Raw genomic sequence first — 26990 nt, 5'->3', positions numbered from 1 at the left:
GATACCCTACACAACTACCACGGAACTCAATTTTTCTGCGGATGGTTATTCCGAGCCTGGGCAATATTTCGTGATATTTGCACTCTCTTGCCCGATTAGAGATAAACAGCACCTCTTCCTCACACTGACATATTTTCCGAATATTACGAGTATTCAGTACAGCTATTGTCCAGGTTTGTGTGGTTCGACTTTCATTTCATGTATAGATCGAAAATAACACAAAAAATTAAGATTTCGGTACACTTCATTTCAAAATTATCTGGTCATCACCGAAAATTATAGGCGTTATCCTTGAACATAACCGGAACCTCATGAAACATTTCAAAGCGATCAGCGCTATAGTTCCGCTCTCTAGAGTGATAATGGTTTACTAAATAATATACGAATACGAAAATACCTTTAAATATTTAGGTCTAACTCCCACATCCGAGAACATACAACAATATAATTGGTATTAATTTAAAGGTAAACCACTCCTCTTGGATATAATATTAACTTCTCGGGTCTATGTCCTTCAGGGGTAAATATATACGCTATAGAATACAAATTTTGTCATTTTTCACACAAAAGTCATGGTCTATTTGACCCGCTAAATATTGACCGATCTTTATCAAAACAGGCATGCTTATTTTTTTGCCCGATCCCCTTCTCCATGCGAAAATTCGCGGTGTTCGGGCCATTATTGCGGTCTCTGGAGCGACCAGAAAAACCGACAAAAATTTAGTATTTGGTCCATTTCATCCCCTAAATATTAACTCAACTAGTCGAGATATGACGATCGGTATACATAAGGGTGGGTCTAGGACCAATGTTTCGCGGTGTTACAAACTTTTGGGGCTGCACAAAGCTATAATACCCTGACAACATAGTTGTGTAGGGTATAAATAGACATAAAATAAAAACTTGGGATTTTAAATTTTGTAAATACTTTGAACTGTTAATTACACAATATCTACCTACCTATGGGGGTCGTTTCTTCTAGAATACCAAAAAGATTAAAAATATGTATATTTTTTATAATAAAAACCAATAAACTTTTTTAAACTCCAAAAAAAAAACACCACTACATATTTATTTTTAGGGTTCATCTGATATATTTTGTCAATATTATTATTTACTACAATTTTATGGATTTCTTTAGAATTTGAATTGTTCTCTTTTATTATAAATTGAAAACATGGCGAAATCTTTACTTTTTTTAAATATACACACATTAAAATGCAAAAATATGGAAACAGATAAATCATTATCATCTCACTTTTAAGATAATGATGAAGGATAAAAATACGTTTGGTAAATTTTGAAAAATAAAAAATATATTTTTGTTTTGTTAAATTAAGAATCATTGTATAAGGAATACATTTATTTTACTTTTTTTATTGTACACAAAAACCAAAAAAATATGATTTTTTTTTAAATTTTGGTTAAAATAAGAGATTTACAGATTCTTGGTTGACGACAAACCAATAAAATGGAATTCTAATGAAGTTATATTTTATGAACTTAATCATGTTTGTCTCTTTTGATTGTTTTGCAAAAGACAAAAACACACACAGCTAAATAAAATGAATATAACGTGTATAAATATATGCAGCATATGTCCGTCGTCGTCCTTGTGGTGTGTTGTGTTAAAACTTATCTTAAATAGTATCTTATTACAAATAAAGACATTAAATTGATAAATTATATGTGTAGACGGGCGATTTAATGTGATGATGGATTTTTTCCCCACTCGTCACTATTTGCGGCTTGCAAGAATTGAATTTGATATATTGTGTGGCGGGGACTTGAGCGCGCGATTAAATCGTTCCAACATATTAATACAATATTGTTACTTTCTTAAAATATAGGCATATTGATGTTTCATTCTGTGTTCATCATCATCGTCCGTTGTGGATTTTAGTCGCTGTCTGCATGATCAGCATCATCTTCTTCTTTGTCATCCTCATCGTCTTTCTCGTCTTTATTTGAAACTTTCTCCTCTTCCTCCTCTTCATCTTCTTTAGTTTTCACCTCATCCTCTTCTTCTTCTTCGTCTTGTTCGTCATCGTCGTCCTCTTTGTCATCGTGTTTGTTCTGCTTCTTTCCAGAACCCTTTGGTCGGCCGCGTCCTCTGCCAGTACCGCCGGCGGCAGCTTTAGCTTTATTGCCACTACCGGGTTTTCGGCCACGTTTCTTGGGCGCCGTAGCCACATCATCTGTGCCATTTTCATTTTTGGCAACCTCTTTTTTGGGACGCCCTTGGCCACGACCTGAGCGTGAAATATTTAGATTAACACCGCCCGATGATGGTCTACCAGGGGGATTTTTTGTCTCATCATCGTCCATTTTGTCATCGGAACCTATTTAATATAAAAAAAATTGATGAAGTGTGGAAAAACAAATAAATGGTAATTAATGAAGATCATAAAAAGGATTTTTTAATTATTTTTGTTTTATTAATAAGCATGAATTTTTGATCATTTGGCCTTGTTAATCCTAGCGTAAATATTCTAATAAAAACAAGTGAAAAAGGCGTTAAGTTCGGCCGGGCCGAACTTTGAACACCCTCCACCACCATAGGTATACTGACAGATACTTGAAATGAAAATATAGGGAATATACCAACAAGTTAACCTATACGAACCCAATATGTTTGTTGAGACACAAATTCTTTCCTTCAGGAGGTATAATTATAGGGGGGATATGCCTAAATGGTGGCCGATTAATTCATTATCGCCTGGTTCGAGTTCGAGCGGAATGATTACAACCGATAACTAAATCGTCTTAGAATTCCACAATTTGTAGGGTAAAACTCACAATTTGTCCATATGGGGACAACCCCTACACACGGAACTAATCAGTTAACTATTTTAATATAAGAAGGGGGTTATATGGGGGGCGAATATTAATAATTTTTTGGTAGGAAGATTTGTTACTATATGCGACTACAACCCAGATACCCCAAAATACCGAAAATTGGGTTGCCCTTATGTGGTGGCTACCAGAAAAATTGGACCAATATTTATACTTTTTAGCGCACAAGAACCCCAAAATACCGTAAAAATTGGGGGTACCGTTATATGGGGGCTACCCGAAAAAATGGACCTATATTTATAATTTTTAGTGGAGAAATTTGGTACCCAATAAGAACCGATTGTACCAGCGAATTCGGGTTCAAAACGCGCTTAAACTCCTCAAAATACCGAAAATTGGGGGTACCGTTATATGGGGGCTACCAGAAGAAGTGGACAAATATTTATAATTTTTAGTGGAGACATTTGGTACCCAAAAAGAACCCAATGTACCAAATTTCAGCTAATTCGGTTAAAAAACGTGCTCACGAACCCCAAAATATCGAAAATTGGGTGGTACCCTTATATGGAGGCTATGTCTAAACGTGGACCGATATAACCCATCTTCAAACTTGACCTGCCTCCTGCAGGCAAAAGACGCCAAAGATGCCAAATTTTTGGCGATCTATCTCAATTCCTTCAGAAGATAGCGTGATTATAATAGACGGACGGCTAGATCGACTTATAATTTTACTCTGATCAAGTATATACGTTATAGGGTCGGAAATGAATATTTCGATGAGTTACAAACGGAATGACAAAATTAATATACCCTTCACACTATGGTATAACGTTATTTTCTTTTAGTTTCACTATAATTTCTGTGCCGGAAAAAATGCACACCTAAATTTTTTTGTAGAATTGAGCTATCTTCGAAAAATGGTTATGTTAGGCCGGCTGTTGCGCAAGGAAGTAACTGATTTCATCCAAAATGTACACATCGTAATATTTCTTCCAAACATAGTTCGAAGATGGGGAATATCGTTCCACTCCTTTTGGTATATCCTCCTCAAAATGGTCAAAATTGTGCAAAAAATTAGTGGAATGTCCTATTTGAACCCAAACTTTGCACAACACATTATCTTTACAAAGTCTAGATTAAGTCTGAAGATGGGACCCATTGGTTCATTCTGTCTGGTACCTCCCCCACAAATGGTCAAAATTTTCAATTTTATAAATCCAATATCAGGCGAATGGAATTTCCATTTGAACCAAACTTTGCACAACCTATTATCTTTACAAAACATTGAAATTTTTTTAATTCAGAACACTTCGATATACTGCACTTAAGAGTACAGAACATATTTTATCAAAAAATAAATTCGTCACAACGAAACGAACAGAGATTAACGCCTATGTTGACTAGTAAAAGTTTATGGCACAAAGCAGCATTTTTGAAGCTCAACACAAAACTTCAAATATTTGTCAAACTGTAAAATATTTTTTTCTTTGAGGCTAAAATAGATTAAGTGGAAGTTATTCTATTCAAAAAATATTATTTTGGAAAAATATTGTCACTTTCAATAGATTTATAGGCGTTGACCATCAAATATGCTGCTATGTGCCAGAAACTTTTACTCGTCAACATAGGCGTTGACATATTTTCGTTGCGTTGTGACTGATATATTTTTTGATCAAATATATTCTGTACTACTCGAACAATCGATTTGATATAATAAATGCCAATATCGATCGATATTTCTTCACATACCGACCTTCTTCAATAAAGGCTATCGAAGTTGAATCGTTTAAGTTAATTTTAAGTTAATTCCCATTTTTTGAGTTATTATTTCAAATATTTATTTATTTTGACAATTATTTATTGTTTTCTACTAATTCTAGCAATTTCTGGTGCATTCGGACCTTTATTTTCTATAATAAGGGTTATTTTCTGAATGTAAGGTGTACTGTACAAATTTTTGGCATTTTTGATCGATTTTACAGATTTTTTAATTTTTTTCTGTAAATGATTTTATCGGTGTTTAATTTGAATAAATTAAGTGATTTTTTAAAAATATTTTCAAAAAAAAAAAAAAAAAATACAGTAAAGTTAAAAAATCACACAATGTTTTAATTATGTGGCCACTTCAAAGTCGATGCATTTTCATTAAAACCGTTATTTATGGAAACATTGAATGCAATAATTTTCTATTTTCACACAAAATATCTTAAGTGCAGTATATCAAAGTGTTCTGAATTAAATAAAAAAATTCAAAAATACTTCAAACGAATCGAGGGCTGATCAAAAAATGTTCACCACAATAAATGTTTTAATTACGTGACCACCACTGTACATCGGCCAATTTTTTTTCAATAGCCCCCATATAGCGGTACACCAAAAAGACTCAATTCAGTACTCTATGCAAAATTTCGTGCAAATAGAAAGAAATATAGGGGCTTTAATACACCATTTACACAAAATCGGACGAAAATATGTGTGGGAGCCATATCTAAATCTGAACAGATTTCAAAAAAAATTAACACACGTCACTACGGCCTCAATTTGGTACGCTGTACAAATTTTAGTCTCAATTGCATAACTATTAGTCACTTTGTTGTACTACAATTGTGTTGTAGTTACGTCCTTTTGTTACAGAAAATATCAAATCAAAAGGACGAAACTGACTGACTGACATTTTAAATGTTTTAAAAACCCAAAATATTATATATTTTTTTAAAAATTAAATACGGCTCTATAGTTTTTTGCTTTTCCTGTAAAATTAGTAAAAGTGTAGTTACTTCCGTTTGCATTTATGATGATATATATGTCGGCAACACCTACTGACACTTTTTTACTTGTTCTATTTATAGACAAAGTCTGTAAGACATTACATTTTTGTCCTTTTTGCCAAGGGTATTCAGCGGAAAGACCCGCATCTGTAGGCCCGTTGCTGTCGGATTTTTTTGTTAAGAAAGATTTTCGTTGGGGTTTCTTTTGGTTCTGTTTGTGAAGAATTTAAGGAGGTAAGGATTTTCCATTTGTAGATATTTTAAGGATTTGAAGGATTTTCTGAGAAATACGCATTCCATTGCTTCATATGAAAATCCCTACGAATTGACAATGATATAAGATTATTATTTTTTAAATCCAAAACAATTTTTTATATTTACTACATGATTTCAAACATACCAAATTCAATAAGATGGTTTTGAAAGTTTTTTTTTTTTAAAAGCGTTTTTTCAGATGCCAGATGTTAAAATAATGAATCCTAACACTGGCTTTAAGAGGAACATGCCGAGCCGCTCTGTTGTGATTTTGTACATAGAAATTACTCTCAAAGAGAGCATGCGTGCTGTGGTTTGCCAGATGCTGGCTTAAAATATCCTTACTTTAGCCTATGGTTTTCTGCACAAGGGTGTGTGTGTGCGCGCAAAACTAGACCCTGCCTTAAATACATGCCTAAATATTTTTTCTATTGTTTACAGTCAGTTATTTAAGAATATTTTCTGTGCAATTGCGTACTGACTGACACCTTTTCATTTCTACCTAAACACAAAGCCAGAAGTACAGTAAAACCAACCAAAATCAATTGGTTATTGAAAAAGATCAAAATTGGTTTGGTTTCCCTAAAAAAAAAAATATGGCAACGCAAAACGAAACATAATATACAATCTAAAATAAAAACCTTTGGTTTATTACTTACTCTCATCCTCGCTGTTTTTAACTTTCCTAGGACGACCACGTCCACGTCCCGACGATGGTTTACTTTCAACTTTTGTTTTTTTCCGAGGGCTGCCACCATCACTAGAATCATTTCCATCGTCATCGGAAGCATCATCATCGTTGCTTACCGGAATTTTTTTTGGACGACCGCGTCCCTTGCCCGTTGCCACAATAACATTGCTATTCTTTTTGGCTGACTTTGGACGGCCAACGGGTCGTTTTGCTTTGCCATTTTCCACCGAACCTTCACGGCCGCGTTTCTTGGGTACCGACGCGGTGGTCACCGGTGACGATGAACCTTCTTCGGATGAAGAAATATCATAGTCGACAGAGGAGGCCACTTTTGTATCGGCCATATTTGTTTTATTTATTTTTTTGTTGTTCTTGATGTTTATACAATGGCTGTTTGGTCGTTCGTTTTGTCCACAAGAAGCGCGTCCCTTTTGCTTTGTTTGTAAGTGTGTGTGTTTGGCTTCTTCCTCGTTTATTTGCGCGCTTCTTATGCTATGCTTTGTTTTCCTTTCGCTTTATACAGATTTTTTTCTTCAGCAAAAACGAAATGCCAACTTTCTAAGGGGGAACACACCAACAAATAAAAACACAAACAATTAATTATTTTGCAATAACAATTACCATAATCAACAATTCGCTGCTTCTTACTTTTTCAGTTTTCCTCAAGTTTCTCAGGGTACAGTAATTTCTTCAACGTTAAAATGTATATTTTTTAAATAACACAAAATGTCTTCTGCTTCGTTTTTACAGTTTTTCTGGAAATTTATCACCAACTTCGTCTCTCTCGGCTTTTTCGTTCAACTGCCCTCTCTCAACAAAAGGATTTATTCGAATGACGCCAATGATGCCGGTTGCAAAAAAGCCGGCGCTTGTAAAATTGTGAGTGGTTGGTTTTTGCGACGGCGTTAACTGTACGGAGAAGTAGACGTTAAAAACTAACGGCGTTATTGTAACCGTTTTGTTTAGCTTTGTGTTTAATGAATCAAACACGATTAAGGGTGGCTGAGACTATATGATGAGGATGGAAATGTGGAGATGAGAAATGAGAGAGAGAATTTTTCTTAATAAAGTGTGACCTGTCCGCGCTACCCTGAATAGAGAAACATTTTAATAAAACATTTCATTTATTACGCATTGGCCACACGAATAAATAAAACGTTTACATTAAACGTATTTTAGGATAATTGTCATTTATTTGATATATATGAAGGGGAGATGGAAGAAGTGACGTTTTGTAATTTTCACCGCATATAGTCAAAAGGGTTATGATTACAACTATATCATATTTTTTTTGTAAAAATCCGTATCACCTTTGACCTATTTATTTAGTCGTGCTTTTAAATTTATTTTCCTATGGACATATACCAAAATTGGCTACGTGGCAGAATCCCCCATTAAATATGATAGTTTTTTGGCAAACCAGCCTTCGGTCGCAGATTTAAGATTTTCTCCTCTAGTCAGATGCCAACACTGGCTACGGGACAGGCAATATGGACTTCTTCGATAAAAATAACGGGTCAATAATCCTCAAAATATGGAATAAAAGCCGGTATCGATATATGGGGACTATTGTAAAAAGTGGACCAATATTAATCCATTCGATTGAAAAACTTGCCCAAACTCTCCAAAATACCGACATATGACAGCTATTTTAAAAATTGACGAATTTTGGTAATTCTTGGTAAGAAGATGTGTCGCCAATTCGCTTTTAAAACGTACCAAAAAATGTGGGGGTACCATTATATAGGGGCTATCATAAAAAGTTGACCAATATTGATAAGTTTTGGTAGGAAGATTTGTCAGCCAGGGATTATTACAGAGACGAGCTCTGCAAAGCAGTAATCGAAGCTGAAGAATGTTTTCTCCTCGTTCTAGGCTTAGACAAGTCTTTCATGGCAAGTATAGGTAAGGCCAAGGCTCTGTCTTGCTATGCTATGGAGATGACGACACAATGATTGGATGATGCCTCCTCCAAAATATTAATTTTAGACTCCAAATTCCTTTGGCTTAAATCCGTTGTAGACAATTTGGTGTCGATTTACAAATGTTCGTCCGTCCATCAGTCTGTCAGGCTAAATGATGCTCGCGATAACACTCGAAGGAAGTATGCGATTTCATTCAATTTTTTTTTGTATCGTTTGCTTTAAACTTAAATCCAGTATGAATATGGGGAATATCGTACTTATGCTTCTGGTATATTCCCCAAAATTTAATATTAAATTCAGGCCTGTACAATGATAGAAGATAGAGCGTATCGGTTCAGATGATTTTACCGTAAGGTAAGACTTAAGCGTATGAAAACGTAAACAAAAAATCTGATTTTCAAACAAAATTGCAAATTCAATTCTTACACGACCTGTTTAATGGACCTTGGACCCAACTTTATTAAAGTGGTCCATAACAAGTTCTATTAATAAGGTTATCCATCCAGCCAAAGTCAGCTGTTTTTTCAAGTTTGTTGTCAAAAATTTGGACGTTTATATAATAGAAGTCAATTCACAATAATGGATTTTGACAGCAGCTTACATCCAGCTGCGATACCTCGATACTAGAAAGTAATTCCGTAGACCTCTGCAAACCAAAATCGATACAAATGTCGAGACTGAGTTTTTTTAGGTTTTGAAAAGCGTAGAAGTGCAGCCTGTCGACGCTGCCCAAGAATAAAGAAAAATTGTAATAACGCTTTTCATTTATTACGCATTGACCACACTGATTGCCTCGCTGTGCAAAGCTGATGGCAACAAAATAATATAGTAAAATCTGTATCATGGCCTATATATGGGACATGGTATAATAATAAAAGGTAACTGCAAGTGTTGTTGTACAAAAAACGATACAACAACCACATGGAAATTTGTTGTTGTAAGTTCTACTAGTGTCAACTCATTTGACAGAAAAATGTAAACAAACAAACAAATTATCATAAAATTATTTTTATTTTAAAAATGGAATATTTTCGAATCCTCAAAATAAAAATTGAAAAACATGAATGAAAATCTATCAAATTTATATTTCTATCGCTTCCACATCTTTCCTTTAATTGAGCCATTGCCATATATATGTGTAACACATATGACAATGCTGGGAATAGCGAGTAATTCCTTCAAGAAAGATTTGCTTCCTCAAACTTTCCCAGCAGGCAGATTGAGTAAATTGAATACGGGATCACATTAATAAAGAACAATTTCAAATTGTATGCGTTCCCAATTTTCCTGTTGGGTGATTTTTAAAAACATAATTTGTCAAATTCATATTGACTCTAGTATTACGTTGGAATCAAATCAGCTGGGATTTGCTGTTACCTTTTATAATTGTACCATGTATATGGGACTTATCTGTAATTTTCTTAAAGTTAACTAAAATTAACTACAAAAAATTATGCGCATTTAAAAATATATTTTTATACGGCATTTACATTAGAACTTTTTACCGGGTTAACCTACTTTATGAGGAATTATTTGGCATATGTTCAAAGGAATTGAAAATTTAAACCCAATGGGTTAACCAAATCCGGTTTAATGTAAACGACCTTTTAAGTTCTACGCTTGTCAAAAATCGCATTTATTTTTTATTGTCTGAGACATGGCAACCCCATCAATGTGCCTTGCTGTCAAGATCTATTGAAAAGGTCATCTGGCAAGCATAAGTCAGCTGTTTTTTTTTCTCAAGTCTAATGTCAACAATTTGGACTTTGTTTACGTTTTCATATTGGAACTCTATTCACAATAATGGATTTTGACAGCAAACTTGCTAGGCAGCTGATATCCAACTGGTCTCCCTGGATGACTTTATTAATGGACCTTGGTCACATAGCAAGCATAAGTCAGCTGTTTTTTACGTTTTCATAATGGAAGTCAATTCACAATAATGAATTTTGACAGCAAACTTGAGTGGCAACTGATATCCAGCTTGTTACTCTGTATGACCTTATTTATAGGCCTTGAACTTGTTCCGGAACTACAAACAGCTGATCAACTGTTCAAATTGTGATCAGCTGTTGGCCCTTGTCTCGTTTGTTTTGATTCTCATTCGTCACGGTTGGTCCTCGTCTCGTTCGATTTGACCTCAGTTTACAACTCCTTTTTAGTCTCCATCCCACCTCATTCGTAACTTTCCGTCTTCTTTTTTGACTTCTTCTTTACCGGGCATTTTGTCTTATCCCATCCCATTCGTAAAGGTGGAACGTTTTTCAATATTTCTTTTCTGCAGAGACTTGTCGTGTTAAAAAGTTTATTTTTACATTAAAAAATTGAAAATTGTGAAGGTGGCGAATGATTTGATTTTCTCCGCTGTCAAAAGTTATTTCATTTAATTCTGGGCAAACTTTTTTGTTTGTAAATTACTCCGAGTTTACCACAAAAAGGGAAAGTAGTGGTTCATCGGAAAGAAAACCCCTAATTGCTCTTAGCAGAATTGAATGAACGTTGCGAAAAACCTCATATTCAACAGTTGGGTATTGCATGTTAGAATAAAATTTAGCCATAGGATTGAAAGTGAAGCTAATATCTAGGTGTGGAGTAGGTGGTGTTGCGGTACTATTCGTTAGTTCTGCTTGCAGCTGTTGTCGGATTGGCGAATGAATTGAACGCTGAAAGTTGGGAACACCATGTCGGAACGTCTGAAAGAAAAGGAGTTGCCGCGTTTTAGTGGAGCTCTGCGAGCAAACACAGATTTGGAAGCAAAGCTAGCTCTTGCAGTTGACAGGGAGGAAGAGGAAACCAAACGCCAAGAACGGAATTCGTTTTTGAAAACGTAAGTTCGGGGGGATTCCCACCATTAGAGTTTTGATTTATATCCATTCCTTATCTCCTTCTTTCAGGCAAGGCGAAAAAGAGCAAACACTTGGCGATGTCTTGAAACAAATGCCGTCAGATCGTCAAGATCAGGTTAAAATTCATTTGCAGAAATTAAGAAATCTAGTGCAAGAATGTATGGGCTATGATGAACAGCCCAAGGTGGTGGAACATGCCACTCTATTTCTCTTTTGGTTGATGTTGGATCAAAAGGTCATCACTGTGGCGGCCACAATGCGTATACGTAGCATTTTTGGCACGATATTCGGCAACAGGTTGGCCATTATACATCAAACGGTTAGGTCCATACGTGAGCTACTGGAAGACTATGAAGTGGAAGATTTAAAAGATTGGAACAAAGGCAAAAGTAAATCAAAGAAGGGGCAAAAACTCTGGGGTGACCACATCAAAGTGAAATTCCAAAATATGCCACTGGAAGAGTTGAGTAATCTCATGGATTTGGCACCCAACACGGGGAATAAAAATGCTGCATCTCTTGGTTTTTCCATGCAATGGAATCAACTGGATCCATCATCATCCTCCGCCTCCTCCACTTCCAAATATCATAAAGTTGTGCAAACATTTTTGGAAATGTCACAAAAGGAAGAACAATCCCACTACATTATCAGCCTTACCGAACTATTGAATTCGAAAAAATCCAATGTGGAGTTACAAAATGATCTCATTGAGCTGCTGGGCTTTGATCATTTCGATTTGGTACAACAGGTCCTGAAGGATCGTAATAAAATCGCAACTCAATTACAGGAACTGGAACAACAAGAAAAACGCCAGAAACGCTCCAAACAATTACAACAAAAACAACACTCCAATAAACTGACAAATGGCAACGAATTAAGACCCACAGTGGCTTCGCAGGTGGTTGTACAATCGGCCCTGGAAAAAGAACTCAGCAAACAGACACGTCGCGAGGAAAAGAAAATGCAACGTCTAATGCAAAGTTTAGGTCGTTCCGATACCGCCGATGAAAATGATCAAGCCCAAGCCCTCAATCCAATGCAGCTGCGATTACAACAACAAAAACGTATGCTTGAGGTGGCCCAACATCAGCCACTGCTAAAAAATACCCAAGATTTAAAGGAATTCCGTTCGACATTACCACCCCAAATACGTTATCCTTATGTCTTCGATAGTCAATTGGAGGCGAAACAACATGCCGGCTTTATAGGCGGTAATCGTATATCACTACCCGAGAATGCCGAACGCATAGACTCGCGACAATATGAGGAGGTGAAAATACCCGCCACTGAACCACCACCATTAAGTGTAGGCAACAATCGCATCAATATTTCCGATCTAGATGAAATTGGGCAAATGGCATTTGCCAATTGTAAACAATTGAATCGCATACAATCGGTAGTCTATCCCGTGGCCTATCATAGCAATGAAAACATGTTGGTTTGTGCCCCTACTGGTGCGGGTAAAACCAATGTGGCTATGTTGACCATTGTCCATACGATTCGACAGCATTTGGAAAATGGTATCATTAATCGGGATCAATTTAAAATAGTCTATATCGCCCCAATGAAAGCTTTAGCTTCTGAAATGGTGGATAACTTCTCAAAACGTCTAAAGGAGTTGAATATTGTGGTAAAGGAATTGACCGGCGATATGCAATTGTCGAAAACGGAAATGCAACAAACTCAGATTTTGGTAACAACACCAGAGAAATGGGATGTTGTAACGAGGAAAGGTGAGGATTATATGTAATTTTTTTCTAATATTCACACGGAGTTAATTATCCGTGTGAATATTGAATTTTATAAATTCAAGATTCATTTCATGTGTAGATTTTTTAAAATATGTTTTAAATATTTTTCAAAGTTTGAATTTATAAAAAATATTTTTTTAAGTTCGAATTTAAAAAAATATTTTTGCAAAATTTATTCAAACATAAATAAAATTTTTTCAGGACTTATTTTTTGAATTTTTATCAAAAATGTATTTTTTCTTCTTCCATTTCCAGGTGCGGGTGATGTTGCCCTAATTAGCTTGGTCAAATTATTAATTATTGATGAAGTCCATTTGTTGCATGGTGAACGTGGTCCCGTTGTTGAGGCCCTCGTAGCACGTACTCTCCGTTTAGTCGAATCTTCACAGAGTATGATACGTATTGTCGGCCTATCGGCTACCCTACCCAATTACATAGATGTATCGAATTTCTTACGTGTTAATCCAATGAAGGGTCTATTCTATTTCGATAGTCGTTTTCGTCCGGTACCCTTGGATACGGCGTTCATTGGTGTCAAGTCGGTTAAACCTCTGCAACAATTGGCCGATATGGATCAAATCTGTTATCAAAAATGTTTGGAGCAAGTGCAACAGGGTCATCAGGTTATGGTGTTTGTACATGCCCGCAATGCCACGGTGCGAACAGCGACCACCTTACGTGAATTGGCACAACAAAATAATACAAGTGCTTCATTTTTACCCGATACCACCAATAATAACTATGGTCTAGCGCAAAGGGCAATACAGAAATCGCGGAATAAACAATTGGTAGAGCTTTTTGCGGCCGGCTTTGCCATGCATCATGCCGGTATGTTGCGTACCGATCGTCAATTGGTTGAGAAATATTTTGGTGAGGGTCACATCAAGGTGTTGGTTTGTACCGCCACCTTGGCTTGGGGTGTAAATTTACCCGCCCATGCTGTTATCATTAAGGGTATGTTTTAAAAATGAGACTCTTTTGAATTCCAATATTTATTTTCTTTCTTTTCGTTTCGTTTCGCCTTGTCTAGGTACCGATATCTATGACTCCAAACATGGCTCATTTGTGGACTTGGGCATCTTGGATGTACTGCAGATTTTTGGTCGTGCTGGCCGTCCACAATTTGACAAAAGTGGTCTGGGTACCATCATAACCACCTATGACAAACTCAATCATTATCTTTCCCTGTTGACCAATCAATTCCCCATTGAATCGAATTTTGTACAATTTTTGGCCGATAACCTAAATGCCGAAATAACCCTGGGCACCATTTCCAATGTTGAGGAGGCTGTGGAATGGTTAAGTTATACTTATCTCTTTGTTCGTATGCGCATCAATCCCCACGTCTATGGCATTGAATATGCTGAAGTTTTAAATGATCCCCTACTGGAGGAGAAGCGAAGAGCTCTTATTATTGGTGCTGCCATGAGTTTGGATAAAGCCCGTATGATTCGTTTCAATCAGCGAACTATGGACTTCAATGTTACCGATTTGGGTCGTACGGCATCACATTTCTACATTAAATACGATACGGTAGAAATATTTAATGACCTCCTAAAACCATTTATGTCGGAGGCCGAAATCTTTGCCATGATTTCACAGGCTCAAGAATTTCAACAGCTAAAGGTGCGCGATGATGAAATGGAAGAATTGGATGAATTGCGCCACAACTACTGCAAGGTCAAGGCGTTCGGTGGCAGTGAAAATGTTTGCGGCAAAGTTAATATTCTAATGCAGACGTATCTCTCGCATGGCTATGTCAAATCGTTCTCCCTCGTCTCGGATATGTCGTATATTGTACAGAATATCGTGCGTATTTGTCGTGCCTTGTTCTCAATTGTTCTGCGTAATAATAACGCCATTTTATCCGGTCGTATGCTGCAAATTTGTAAAATGTTCGAGAAGCAACAATGGGATTTTGAAACCCCAATGCGTCAATTTGGCAATCTGAATGCTGAGACTATCGATAAATTGGAAAGTCGCGGTATTAGTTTGTATACCCTGCGGGAAATGGAACAAAACGAATTGAAAGAGATTTTACGTAATCCCAGAAATGCGGAGCAGGTATTACGGGCAGCCCGGGAGTTGCCAATGCTTGACATTGAGGCCACCTTGCAACCGATAACACGTACAGTGTTGCGTATTAAAATCGATATATGGGCAAATTTCAATTGGAATGATCGTGTACATGGCAAAGTTAGTGAAAGTTTTTGGTTATGGATTGAGGATCCGGAAACGAATTTCATCTATCATTCGGAATTGTTTCAGGTGAGTTAGTCAATATTGGAATATTTTCTGAAGTACTATCAGAGGTAGAAGTGTTTATTTTTAAAGAATATTTTCTGAAAGATTATAAGAGCCTTACGCGTAGGTTTTTGAAGAATATTTTCGAGAAGACTATCAGAGCTATAGGTGTGTGTATATGTTGAAAAAATATTTTAGAAGGATTATCAGAGCTTTGAGCATGGATTTTTTAAGTATATATTTTAAAGGAATATCAGTGCTATAAGCGGGGATTTTTAGAAAATATTTTCTGAGGGATTATCAGAGCTATGAAATAGAAAGTATTTCCTGAAGGGCTATCAGAGTTATGAGCCGGATTTTCAAAGAATATTTTCTGAAGGACTATCAGAGCTATAAGTGTGGATTTTTAAAGAATTTTTTCGGAAGGACAATCAAAACTATAATAGTGGGGATTTATAGAATATTTTCTGAAGGGATATCAGAGCTATAAGTGTAGATTTTTAAGGAATATTTATTTTAACCTATAACTTAATTGTATTTCTTATGTTTTCTCTCTCTCTCTTCTAGGCCACCCGGAAATTTGTCTTCAGCGGTAAACCGCAACAGCTCGTCATGACGATACCATTGAAAGAACCACTGCCACCACAATATTATATACGCGTTGCCAGCGATACATGGCTGGGCAGTAACGCCTGGACAGCAATGACTTTCAAACATTTGGTTCTGCCCGAACATCATCCCCCATTAACGGAACTCTTGCCTTTAAATCCACTGCCAGTTAGTTGTCTGCAAAATCCCCTCTATGAATCCCTTTACAATTTCTCACATTTCAATCCAATACAAACACAAATATTCCATTGTCTCTATCATACGAATAACAATGTTCTGTTGGGTGCCCCCACGGGGTCGGGTAAAACAATTGTTGCCGAAATTGCAATGTTTCGGGCATTCAATATGTCACCCAAGGCGAAAGTAGTATATATCGCTCCGCTAAAAGCTTTAGTTAAGGAACGTATCAGCGATTGGAAGAAACGTTTTGAGGCTGGACCTCTGCGTAAGAAGGTAGTTGAACTTACCGGTGATACAACACCGGATATTCAAGCGATACGAGAGTCGCAAGTTATTGTGACAACTCCCGAGAAATGGGATGGTATAAGCCGTTCGTGGCAGACACGAGAATATGTCCAGGATGTTGTGCTAATTGTTATCGATGAAATTCACTTGCTGGGTGAAGATCGTGGTCCGGTTATTGAGGTGATTGTTTCGCGTACAAATTTCATAACATCACATACGGGGCGGAATATTCGCATTGTTGGATTGTCGACAGCATTGGCAAATGCCCAGGATTTGGCCAATTGGTTGGGCATCAAACAAATGGGATTGTATAATTTTAAGCCATCGGTGCGACCGGTACCGTTGCAGGTTCACATAAATGGGTTTTCAGGTAAGTAAGATTACGATTTAAATTTTTTTTATTTATTTCATAATTCTAAAGTTCGAAGACCACATTTCTCTTGATCACATCTGACTATCAGAGTTATAAGTCATGAAGGTGTAAATTTTTAAAGAGTATCCACTTTATTAAGAGACCTCAATAATTAACATATCCACTAACATACCCATTTCAAAGGCCTTAATAACTTTAAAAATAATATTTCATACCACTTTATTATTTTTTTTTTTTCAATATTAAAAAAATGTTAATGTTAATTTCTTCTGCGACGTATCATCATTTTGGAATATGTCAAAGAGCTATAATGTCCCGATAAGGTAAGCCAATTAATACCACGACCATGTTGGGCATCTCCATAGTGGCCATTGAGATTGCTAGAAAAGTAAAGTAATTCGTTTTTATTTCCATTCAAAAAAATATTGGAAATTGACCTTACCTAACATGACATGCACCATACCACCAACCACCCATATATGCCTCGGCACAATTACTACCATAATTATCATTATCTTGATCCTTCGTCGTAAATTTCAAACCAATATGACCTTTTAAAGAATCTCCTGCCGTACCGCTATAACGCCCGGTACGTTTTAATTTATATTTTTCCACTTCGTTGCCAATTTGAAAGGCATCGTATTTTGCATAAGCCTGTGCCTCATTTGTACCATTTGTCATCATAATCAGTAGTTCTTGTGGACCCTGATAATTTGTTAGGGCATGTAGCTTATCTAAACCGATAAAGAATTCACCATCGATATCACCAAATCCAACCTTATATTCTGACCATGTACGAAAGAAATCAATTGAGCCATCTTGTCGACGTTGTATAACAGTCCAGTCACCACCATCCTGCCAGGCATCACATTCGACGAGGAAACTTTCGTTGCTAAATTGTGGTATGCGAATATTATAATAACCACTGCGTCCGGTACAGGCGGTTATTTCGGCACAGTTGGTGAGTGGGCCATGGGCTTGACTGAGGGAAAAGGGAATATTTTTTAAATATTTTCCAAAAAGAAAGGGTTTTTTGTTTTCCTTACCATTTATATGGCAAGGTATCAACCCGTATATCAAAAATTGGTAAATCTATTTAAGAAAATAAAAATATAAACAAAAAATAACCCGACTTAGATATTTTCTTTGCAGAAAATAAAAAAAGCTTACCACTATTCTTGACTTGTTTGCTGAAAGTAGAAGTAAATAATATTAGTAGACAAAAATCAACACACTTATCTTGGGTTTTTTAATAAAATATTAATTTACATGGGCTTATTCAATAATATTTTTTAAAAACTTTAAAAACTCTTAGATATTTTAAAGACTATTTTTAAGGCCTTTTTATACCCTCCACCATAGTATGGAGAGTATATTAATTTTGTCATTCCGTTTGTAACGCATCGAAGTATTTATTTCCGACCCTATAAAGTATATATATTCTTGATCAGGGTAAAATTCTAAGACGATCTAACCATGTCCGTCTGTCTGTCCGTCCATCTGTTGTAATCACGCTATCTTCTGAAGGAATTGAGATAGGGTGCTGAAATTTTGTCTTTTGTCTGCAGGCAGGTCAAGTTCGAAGATGGGATATACCGGTCCACGTTTAGGCATAGCTCCCATATAACGGTACCCCACAATTGTCATTATTTTGCAGATCTTGAACGCGTTTTTCAACCGAATTCACTGAAATTTGGTACATTGGGTTCCTATTGGGTACTTAATGTCACCACAAAAAATTATGAATATAGGTCCACTTTTTGTAGTAGCCCCCATATAACGGTACTTCCTAATTTTCAGTATTTTGGGGGTTTTCATCGTATTTTGTCCAACGAATTGGCTGTAATTTAGTGTTTTGAGTTCTTAATAGGTACCAAATCTTTCCACAAAAAATTATATAGGTCCATTTTTTTAATAGCCCCCATATAAGGATACCCCCAATTTTCGGTATTTTGGGGTTCTTGAACGCATTTTTCAACCGAATTCACTGCAATTTGGTACTTTGTAGTCCTATATGGTAACAAATCTCACCACTATAAATTATTAATATTCGTCCCCTTTTTGGGTTAGTCCCCAAATAGGTATCTAATTTGTTCCGCGTTTTGGGTTTGGTTCTAAGACTCTGTTGTAATCATATCACCAGCGGTGGATATCGAGATAAAAAACTAGAACGTAAGGTTCGATAATGAACTATATATGAACTATAACCCTTATTTAGGCCTAGCCCCTGTGTGAGAGGTATTAGAAGGAGTGGGCCGATATTCCCCATCTTCGAAATTGAACTAAGTTTGAAAGAAATTATAAGATGGGCAAAGTTTGGATGAAATCAAAATTTTCTGAAACAAATTTGGTCCAAAGAAACATGGGGGTCGAGAACCTATATTTCCATGAGGCACATTTTCACCGTGTCAAAGTGTATACACCCTCATCAGCCATGAGGCTGAGGGTATAATTATCCATTAAAAATTTCTGAAATTTGTATTATGGTTTACATAATCGGTTTGTAGAAGTGTCGGTATAGGTCCACTTTTGATATTTTCCCTTAGTAGTTTTTTTAATACTAATTTTTCAAGGACTATCAGAGCTCTCGGTTATGATTTTTAAGATTTTTTTCAACAACGTAGGCGTAGATTTAAAAAATATTTGTAAAGCATTTTTTCCTACTTACCTCAACTTTAAGTTATCTATTGTAGTCTTAATTTCACTGACATCACTGACGAGTTGTCGTATTATATTTGTATCCTCCGAATTGTAGAGACCCTAAATAGGTATTAAAAAATCTTATTTTGAATTATTAAAATCAATTTTAAACTCACATTCCCAGCAGCAGCATCTTGACAACGCATTGCAAAAATGCATTTCACAATAAAAATCACATAAAATAATAATATTTTATTTAACATCTTCGAGCTATTGGAACCAAATCTGCAACCACTTGCTTTGCAAGCTTCAAAGAAACTGATTTAAAATGCTAAAAAACAAAATCATTATCCTACTTATGAAATATGATTATTTCTTTTTAACCCCTAAACTACTGGCAGCAAAAACGAATATAATTTCACTTCTCAATATGTATGTTAGAGATTTAGGCTGCGAAAGGGTTAAGAAATTTGTCGATTATGTTTCCTTCCTTTAGGTATACGCTTACCAAACTTATCAGCACTAAATTGTGGTTTTGCGGGGTATTTTTTTGCTAAAACCTCAAAAACATTTTTCGAGAGTATGGAATTTGGTTCTGCAAGAATTTCAGAATGTAGATTATTATGATCGATTGATCATTTGGACTTCTGAACACTCTATGAAATATTCAATGTTAGAATGAGAAATTTTCGGAAGGAAAAATGTTTTAATAAGTCTGGGTTTTACATGCAACGTTTGTAAGCAACTCCGCTGAGTTCTTAGAAGTGAGAGGTATAAAATGTGACAAGGGGGAAGAAATTGAAAAGAGAATCGAAGAGAGCAGCGGCAGAGTTGCTTAAAAAAGGTGCATCTGTAAACCCAGACTAATTAATTTTATTAATTAATTTTATTAATTTTATTATATCGAAATTTTTTTGACAACTATTTTTCCGTACCAAAAAATCCATTAAAAAATTTCTATAGATAAAAGTTTTCGATAACAATTTTTGTGACAAAAAGTTGTCGATAAAAATATTTTTATAATCATATGCCGATAACATTGTTTCTATAACGAAAAGTTATCGATAACAATTTTTATGTGAGGAAAAGTTGTCCATAACAAAATTTTCATTAATAAATATTGTAGATAACATTGTTGTAGATAACATTGTTTATATAACGAAAATGTATCGATGACAGATATTCTAAAACGAATAGTTATCGATAACATTTCTATAACGAAAACTTATCGATAACACCATTTCTATAACGAAAAGTTATCGATAATAACTTTTCTATAACGAAATGTTATCCATACTAACTTTTCTATAAGGAAAAGTTATCGATAATAACTTTTCTATAACGAAATGTTATCAATAATAACTTTTCTATAACGAAAAGTTATCGATAATAACTTCTATAACGAAAAGTTATCGATAATAACTTTTCTATAACGAAAAGTTATCGATAATAAATTTTCTATAATGAAAAGTTATCGATAATAACTTCTATAACGAAAAGTTATCGATAATAACTTCTATAACGAAAAGTTATCGATAACAGAAAGTTGTCAATAACAACAGGTTGTCGATAACAATTTTCTTTTATAACGAAGAGTAATTTTCTATAACGTAAAGTTATCGATAACAATGATAACAACTGTCGAAGTCAACTGTTCTATCACGATAATATATCGATAACAATTTTTTTCATTAAGAAAAGTTATCGAGTTTTGTTTTTATGCCTTTTTTATCGATAACAACTTTTCCATTAAGAAAAGCCATCGATAATAACTTTGCCATTAATAAAAGTCAAAAGTCAAAAGATTTCGATAATAAATTTTCTGCAACGAAATCTTGTCGATAACTACTTTCCAACAACGATAAGTTTATAAGTTTTCAATAAATGATTGTCTATAAAGAAATGTTGTGTAAAACAATTTATATACAACGAAAAGTTATCGATAACAATATTTTTGTAAGAAAAAGTAATCGATAACAACACATAAGTTGTCGATAACAATGACTCCATTAAGAAAATCTGTCGATTACTTTTTTATAGCAAAAAGTTGTCGATAACTACATCTTTATAACCGTAACATATCGATAACAATATTTCTACCAAGAAATGTTGTCAAACATTAGTCGATAACAATTCTCCTTTAAAGAAAAATAGTCGATAACAATTTTTCTATAACAAAACGGGCCGACAAAAAAATTTTCTATATCAAAAAATATCGATGGCAATTTTTCCATAGCAAAAATTATCATTATCAAATTTTCTATAACCAAACCCAGTATGATAACACCTTTTCTAATAAGAAATGCTGCAAATAAAAACTTTCATATAACGATAACTTATCGATAACAACTTTTATATAAAAATTTGAAGATAACAAATTTTCTGTAACCACAACCTTTCTGTAACGATAACAAGCTTTCTATAACAAAAAAATGTTTTTATATAACGAAAGGTTAACGATAACCATTTCACTATAAAAAATAGTTGTCGATATGTGTCTTACCAAAAAATTTGGTAGATATGAAAATATTATTTTTTTATCCCCTCCATATTTTCCAAACCCATTATTCTTTTGGTTACATTTTTAATTATTTTTTATTTCTATCGTTCCAGGAAAACACTATTGTCCACGTATGGCCACCATGAATCGTCCAACATTCCAGGCTATACGCACATATTCCCCCACAGATCCGGCCATTGTTTTCGTCTCGTCGCGTCGACAAACCCGCCTAACTGCCTTAGATTTAATAACATTTGTGGCCGGCGATGAAAATCCCAAACAGTTCCTCAACATGGAAGAGTACGAAATGCAACAAATTTTGCAGGACATAAAAGATTCTAATTTGAAATTCTGTCTTGCCTTCGGTATTGGCCTGCATCATGCCGGTCTACAGGAACAAGATCGTAAAACAGTTGAAGAACTCTTCCTAAATCGTAAAATCCAAGTGCTCATTGCCACCGCAACATTGGCATGGGGTGTTAATTTACCCGCCCATTTGGTGGTCGTAAAGGGTACGGAATATTTTGATGGGAAGGTTAAGAAATATGTTGATATGCCCATAACAGATGTCCTCCAAATGATGGGTCGTGCCGGACGTCCACAATTCGATAATGAAGGTGTGGCCGTGGTGTTGGTTCATGACGTTAAGAAAAACTTTTACAAAAAGTTCCTCTATGATCCATTCCCCGTGGAGTCAAGTCTATTGGAGGTATTGCCCGAGCATATAAATGCTGAAATTGTTGCGGGTACTGTACAAACAAAACAGGCGGCCTTGGATTATTTGACCTGGACATTCTTCTTCAGGAGATTACTAAGAAATCCTACCTATTACAATTTGGAAGGTCTGGAACCAAGTCAGGTAAACACATTCCTCTCGTCGTTGGTGGAAAAGGTAATCTATGAATTGGAAGCAGCCGCTTGTGTCGTACAAAATGAACATTTACTGCTACCGACATTTTTGGGACGCATTGCTTCGTTCTATTATTTGTCATATCGCACAATGAAACATTTCCTGGATGATTTGGAGCCGCAGATGTCAACATCGGATATTTTGCTGGCCATTGCCGATTCCTATGAATTTGATCAACAGCCTGTACGTCACAATGAAGATAAATATAATGAGTAAGTCAGATGAAGGGAGGGATGTGGTAAAACAACTTAAACGTTTATCGGGTATTAATTTTTGAAATTTATTTTAACAGAGAAATGGCAGATGTGGTGCGTTATCGTCCCCGTTCGCCAACATGGGATTCTCCCTATACCAAAACGTTCCTCTTGCTACAGGCTCATTTTTCAAGATTAGGATTGCCTAATTCTGATTATCTAACAGATACAAAATCGGCATTGGATAATGCAACACGTGTTATGCAGGTAAGCTCAAATTTCAATTTTCTAAAAAAACATTAATCGATAACCAATTTTCTGTAGAGAAAAGTTGTAGATAACAAAATTTCTATATTGAAAAGTTGTCGATAACAAATTCTCTATAGAGAAAAGTTTTTGATAACAACTTTTCTGTAGAGAAAAGTTGTCGATAACAAATTTTCCTTAGAGTAAAGTTTTCGATAACAACTTTTCCGTAGAGTAAAGTTGTCGGTAAGAACTTTTCTGTTGAGAAAAGTTGTCGATAACAACTTTTTTGTAGGAAAACTTTTGTCGATAACAACTTTTCTATACAAAAAATTCGATTCGATAAAAATTTTTCTATAGAAAAAAGATTGTAGATAACAAATTTTCTATAGTGAAAAGTTGTCGTTAACAAATTCTCTGTATAGAGAAGTTTTCGATATCTACTTTTCTGTATAGAGAAGTTTTCGATAACTACTTTTCCGTAGAGTAAAGTTGTCGATAACAACTTTTCTGTAGAGAAAAGTTGTCGATAACAACTGTAGAAAAACGTTGTCGATAACAATTTTTCTGTAGAAAAACTTTGTCGATAACAGTTTTTCTATAGAAAAAAGTAGTCGATAACAATTTTTCTATAGATAAAATATGTCAATAACAACCTTTTTATAGAAAAAAATCGTCGAAAACAACTTTTCTATAGGAAAAATTGTTATCGATAACACATTTTCAATAAAGAAAATTTGCAATACTTCTCGATAAAAATATTTCCTCAGAAAAAACTTATCGAAAACAATTTTTTTCATCAACAAATTTTGTCGATATTATTTTGTTGGAGAAACATTTTCGATAACAATTATTTTTGATGGAAGTCCGTATTTACCTATATCTTCGTTTCTTTTCCTTCCTTTTTCTCTAGGCCATGGTCGATTACACAGCGGAACGTGGATGGCTTTCGCCCACCTTGAAAATACAACAAATAATGCAAAGTGTAATACAGGCACGATGGTTCGATGAAAGTGAATTCCTGACACTGCCGCACGTCAACAATTCCAATGTCCATCTGTTCTATAATATAGCACACAATTATGAATATCTAACACTGCCGGTATTGAAAGATATTTGTCGAAATGATTATGAAAAATTGGCCGGTCCATTACGAGATATGTTCGAAGAGCCAGAAATTGAACAAATCTATAAGGTTGTACAAGATTTGCCAGAAATTGCAGTTAACATATTTGTGCAAGGTCGCAATTACGAAGAAGAAGAGTCTCTACGACCTGTCAGTACAGATCCTAAATCGAATGTCTGGACCGAAATACATCCGAATGAGGTAAGGCAAAATGGATTTATGAAGGAAAATCGGAATCATAACCTTTTGTTTTTTTTTATCTTGTTAGGATTATGTTCTATGTATCGATATGGAGCGTTTGAATGTTAAACGCCAATTCAACACTCAAATACATTGTCCCAAATATCCCAAGGGTAAAAAGGAGGCATGGTTTTTGACACTTGGCTCCCAAGGCAATGACGAGCTGCTGGCCATGAAACGTATCAATATGCGTGGCCTGAAATCATCAAATCGGATAACTTTCCAATGCCCACCACGGCGAGGACGTTTGCTACTAACCCTCTATTTAATTTCCGATTGTTTAATCGGATTCGATCAACAATTTGATTTACAATTTGAAGTTGTCGATCCGAAACAAGTATAGAGATACACAATTTTATTACACCTAAGTAACTAGAATTCACCTCTAAAAGACTTGACAGCTTTAAAAGTATTTAATGTAAAAAAAAACAACAAATAACATAAAACATACAAATATATATTGACATTATATGTAGTAGCTAGATCTTTGTGAAAAAACAAAACAAAAGTAATCAGTTCTGAGTAAGAATTAAAAAATATAGTTAAAGCTTGTTTTTTTTTATTAAAATTCATATTATATAAATATATAATTACAAAAAAATATAAAACCTATGTATAACATATAATTTTATATATTTATATTTGATACATATACAGTTATATTATTATTTTGCATTTTGTGTGTTAAAAAAATACAGTTCTTGAAAAATATAGAAATAAATTAAATGAATTTTTAAAATTCAATTTTTATTCAACACTTGAATTGTGGTGAGATTTTAATTTAGAAAATTTAAAGAGCAAATGCCTATTTCCACTTTTTTATAGAGCAATGCCATCGGTAACTATTGTTCTAAGGGAAAATTTATCGATAACAAATTTTCTATAAGGAGAAATTGTTGATAACATAATTTCCAGAAGGAAAAATTATCGGTAATAACTCTATATAGAAAAGTTATAGATAATGACTTCTCTACAAAGATAAAATTAAAATAACAAATTTATCTAGAGAAAAGTTATCGACAACAAATTTTCTATAAAGAAATGTTGTCTATAATTATTTTTTATTTGGGACAAGTTATCGATAAATTCTTTTCTACAGAGAAAAGCTGCCGATTTTCTATTGAGAAAATCGCCCGATTCTATAGAGGAAACTCTTTTATAGGTTATATTATATTAACTTTTTTATAGAGACAAGTTATCGATAACTACCTTTCTATAGCGAAAAATTACTTTTCAATAAAATACAAATTACTATTCAAAAAAAATCGATAACATGTTTTATGTAGTAAAAACTTATTTATAAGAACATTCCTATAAACAAAAGTTATGGATAACAACATTTCCATAGTGGAAAGTTATCGATAACAACATTTCCATAGTGAAAAGTTGTGGATAATAATTTCTCTATAAGGAAAATTTGTCGATAACAACATTTTGTTGTCGATATATAGAAATGTTATCAACAATTTTTTTAATAGAAAAGTAATCGATACATTTTCACTATGGAGATGATGTTATCGATAAGTTTTCACTATGGAAATGTTTTTTTATCGATAACTTGTCTATAGAAAATTTGTTATCGAGAACTTTTTAATATATACAAGTTTTTATCGATTACTTTTTTTATTTATAAGTAATTTTTAGCTATAGGAAAGTAGTTATCGATAACTTGTCTCTGTGTAAACCAACATTTATATAGCAAAAAGTTATCGATAACAACATTTCCATAGAGAAAAGATATCGATAACATCTTTTCTATATTCGATTACAACTTTTGTATAGAGAAAAGATATCGATAATAATTATTCGCTATGAAAATTTATCGATATTATTTTTTCTATAGAGACATGTTGTCTATTTTAAATCTTCACTAAGGAAAAAAATGTTTTTATCGATAAATTTTGTCTACAGAAAAGTTGTTATCGATAACTTTTTAAATATAAAAACTTTTTTATCGAAAAATGTTATTTATTGAAAATAATTTTTCGCTATAAAAAAATAGTTATCGATAACATGTTTCTGTATAAACCAACTTTTATATAGTAAACATTTATCGATAAGAAATTTCCTATACACAAAAATTATGGATAATAACATTTCCATAGAGAAAAATTTTCGATAAAAACTTTTCTGTATTCGATTACAACTTTTGTATGGAGAAAAGATATCGATTTGTATAGAGAAAAGATATCGATATGTATAGGGAAAAGATATCTCTATGATCGATAGCAATTTGCCTATTAGAAAAACTTATCGATAAGAAATTTTTTATTAGAAAAAGTGGTAGATAAATCAGATTTATAGTACGTTTACATTTAACCGGATTTCGTTAACCCAATGGGTTTCAATTGTCAATTCCTTTGCATATATGCCAAAGTAGGTTAAAGTAGGTTAACCCAGTAAATGTCGCC

The 26990-nt window shown here is 34.4% G+C and overlaps 3 protein-coding genes across 3 annotated transcripts; 1 reads left to right on the top strand and 2 right to left on the bottom strand.

The window, feature by feature from the left end:
- Positions 1-1899: 1899 nt before the first annotated feature.
- Positions 1900-10659, bottom strand: LOC133323486 (chromosomal protein D1). The gene is made up of 3 exons (XM_061532409.1): positions 10610-10659; positions 6479-6678; positions 1900-2342 (listed from the first exon to the last, which is right to left on the bottom strand). The coding sequence occupies exons 1-3, from the start codon at positions 10657-10659 to the stop codon at positions 1900-1902; spliced, it is 693 nt and encodes a 230-aa protein (XP_061388393.1).
- A 457-nt stretch (positions 10660-11116) lies between these two features.
- On the top strand, positions 11117-24922 carry LOC133323485 (activating signal cointegrator 1 complex subunit 3). The gene is made up of 9 exons (XM_061532408.1): positions 11117-11262; positions 11330-13014; positions 13288-13986; positions 14063-15300; positions 15844-16720; positions 21977-22985; positions 23066-23234; positions 24127-24540; positions 24608-24922. Exons 1-9 carry the CDS (start codon positions 11117-11119, stop codon positions 24920-24922), a joined length of 6552 nt encoding a protein of 2183 aa, XP_061388392.1.
- LOC133323490 (ficolin-1-like) lies at positions 16983-19569 on the bottom strand. Its single transcript, XM_061532412.1, has 6 exons — positions 19540-19569; positions 19392-19483; positions 17894-17913; positions 17770-17815; positions 17166-17705; positions 16983-17103 (listed from the first exon to the last, which is right to left on the bottom strand). The coding sequence occupies exons 1-6, from the start codon at positions 19567-19569 to the stop codon at positions 16983-16985; spliced, it is 849 nt and encodes a 282-aa protein (XP_061388396.1).
- Positions 24923-26990: the final 2068 nt, after the last annotated feature.

The sequence above is a fragment of the Musca vetustissima genome, unplaced genomic scaffold (assembly GCF_032173495.1).
Source record: "Musca vetustissima isolate MV318-11 ecotype Yass unplaced genomic scaffold, APGP_CSIRO_Mvet_v1 utg2323, whole genome shotgun sequence".
Classification (NCBI taxonomy): domain Eukaryota; kingdom Metazoa; phylum Arthropoda; class Insecta; order Diptera; family Muscidae; genus Musca; species Musca vetustissima.
Note: the sequence above shows the minus strand (reverse complement) of the source record. Positions and strands in the feature narration are given on the sequence as shown.

Coding starts and splice junctions, on each gene's coding strand:
- LOC133323486 (XM_061532409.1), bottom strand. CDS start 10,659: ATGCCCGGTAAAGAAGAAGTCAAAAAAGAAGACGGAAAGTTACGAATG. Junction 6,679..10,609: donor GACGGAAAGTTACGAATGAG/GTGGGATGGAGA, acceptor CAAAAAGAATAG/CAATGTTATTGTGGCAACGG. Junction 2,343..6,478: donor TAAAAACAGCGAGGATGAGA/GTAAGTAATAAA, acceptor TATATTAAATAG/GTTCCGATGACAAAATGGAC.
- LOC133323485 (XM_061532408.1), top strand. CDS start 11,117: ATGTCGGAACGTCTGAAAGAAAAGGAGTTGCCGCGTTTTAGTGGAGCT. Junction 16,721..21,976: donor TCACATAAATGGGTTTTCAG/GTAAGTAAGATT, acceptor CTATCGTTCCAG/GAAAACACTATTGTCCACGT. Junction 23,235..24,126: donor ATGCAACACGTGTTATGCAG/GTAAGCTCAAAT, acceptor CTTTTTCTCTAG/GCCATGGTCGATTACACAGC.
- LOC133323490 (XM_061532412.1), bottom strand. CDS start 19,569: ATGCGTTGTCAAGATGCTGCTGCTGGGAAT. Junction 19,484..19,539: donor AAGATGCTGCTGCTGGGAAT/GTGAGTTTAAAA, acceptor ATACCTATTTAG/GGTCTCTACAATTCGGAGGA. Junction 17,706..17,769: donor GATACCTTGCCATATAAATG/GTAAGGAAAACA, acceptor CTTTTCCCTCAG/TCAAGCCCATGGCCCACTCA.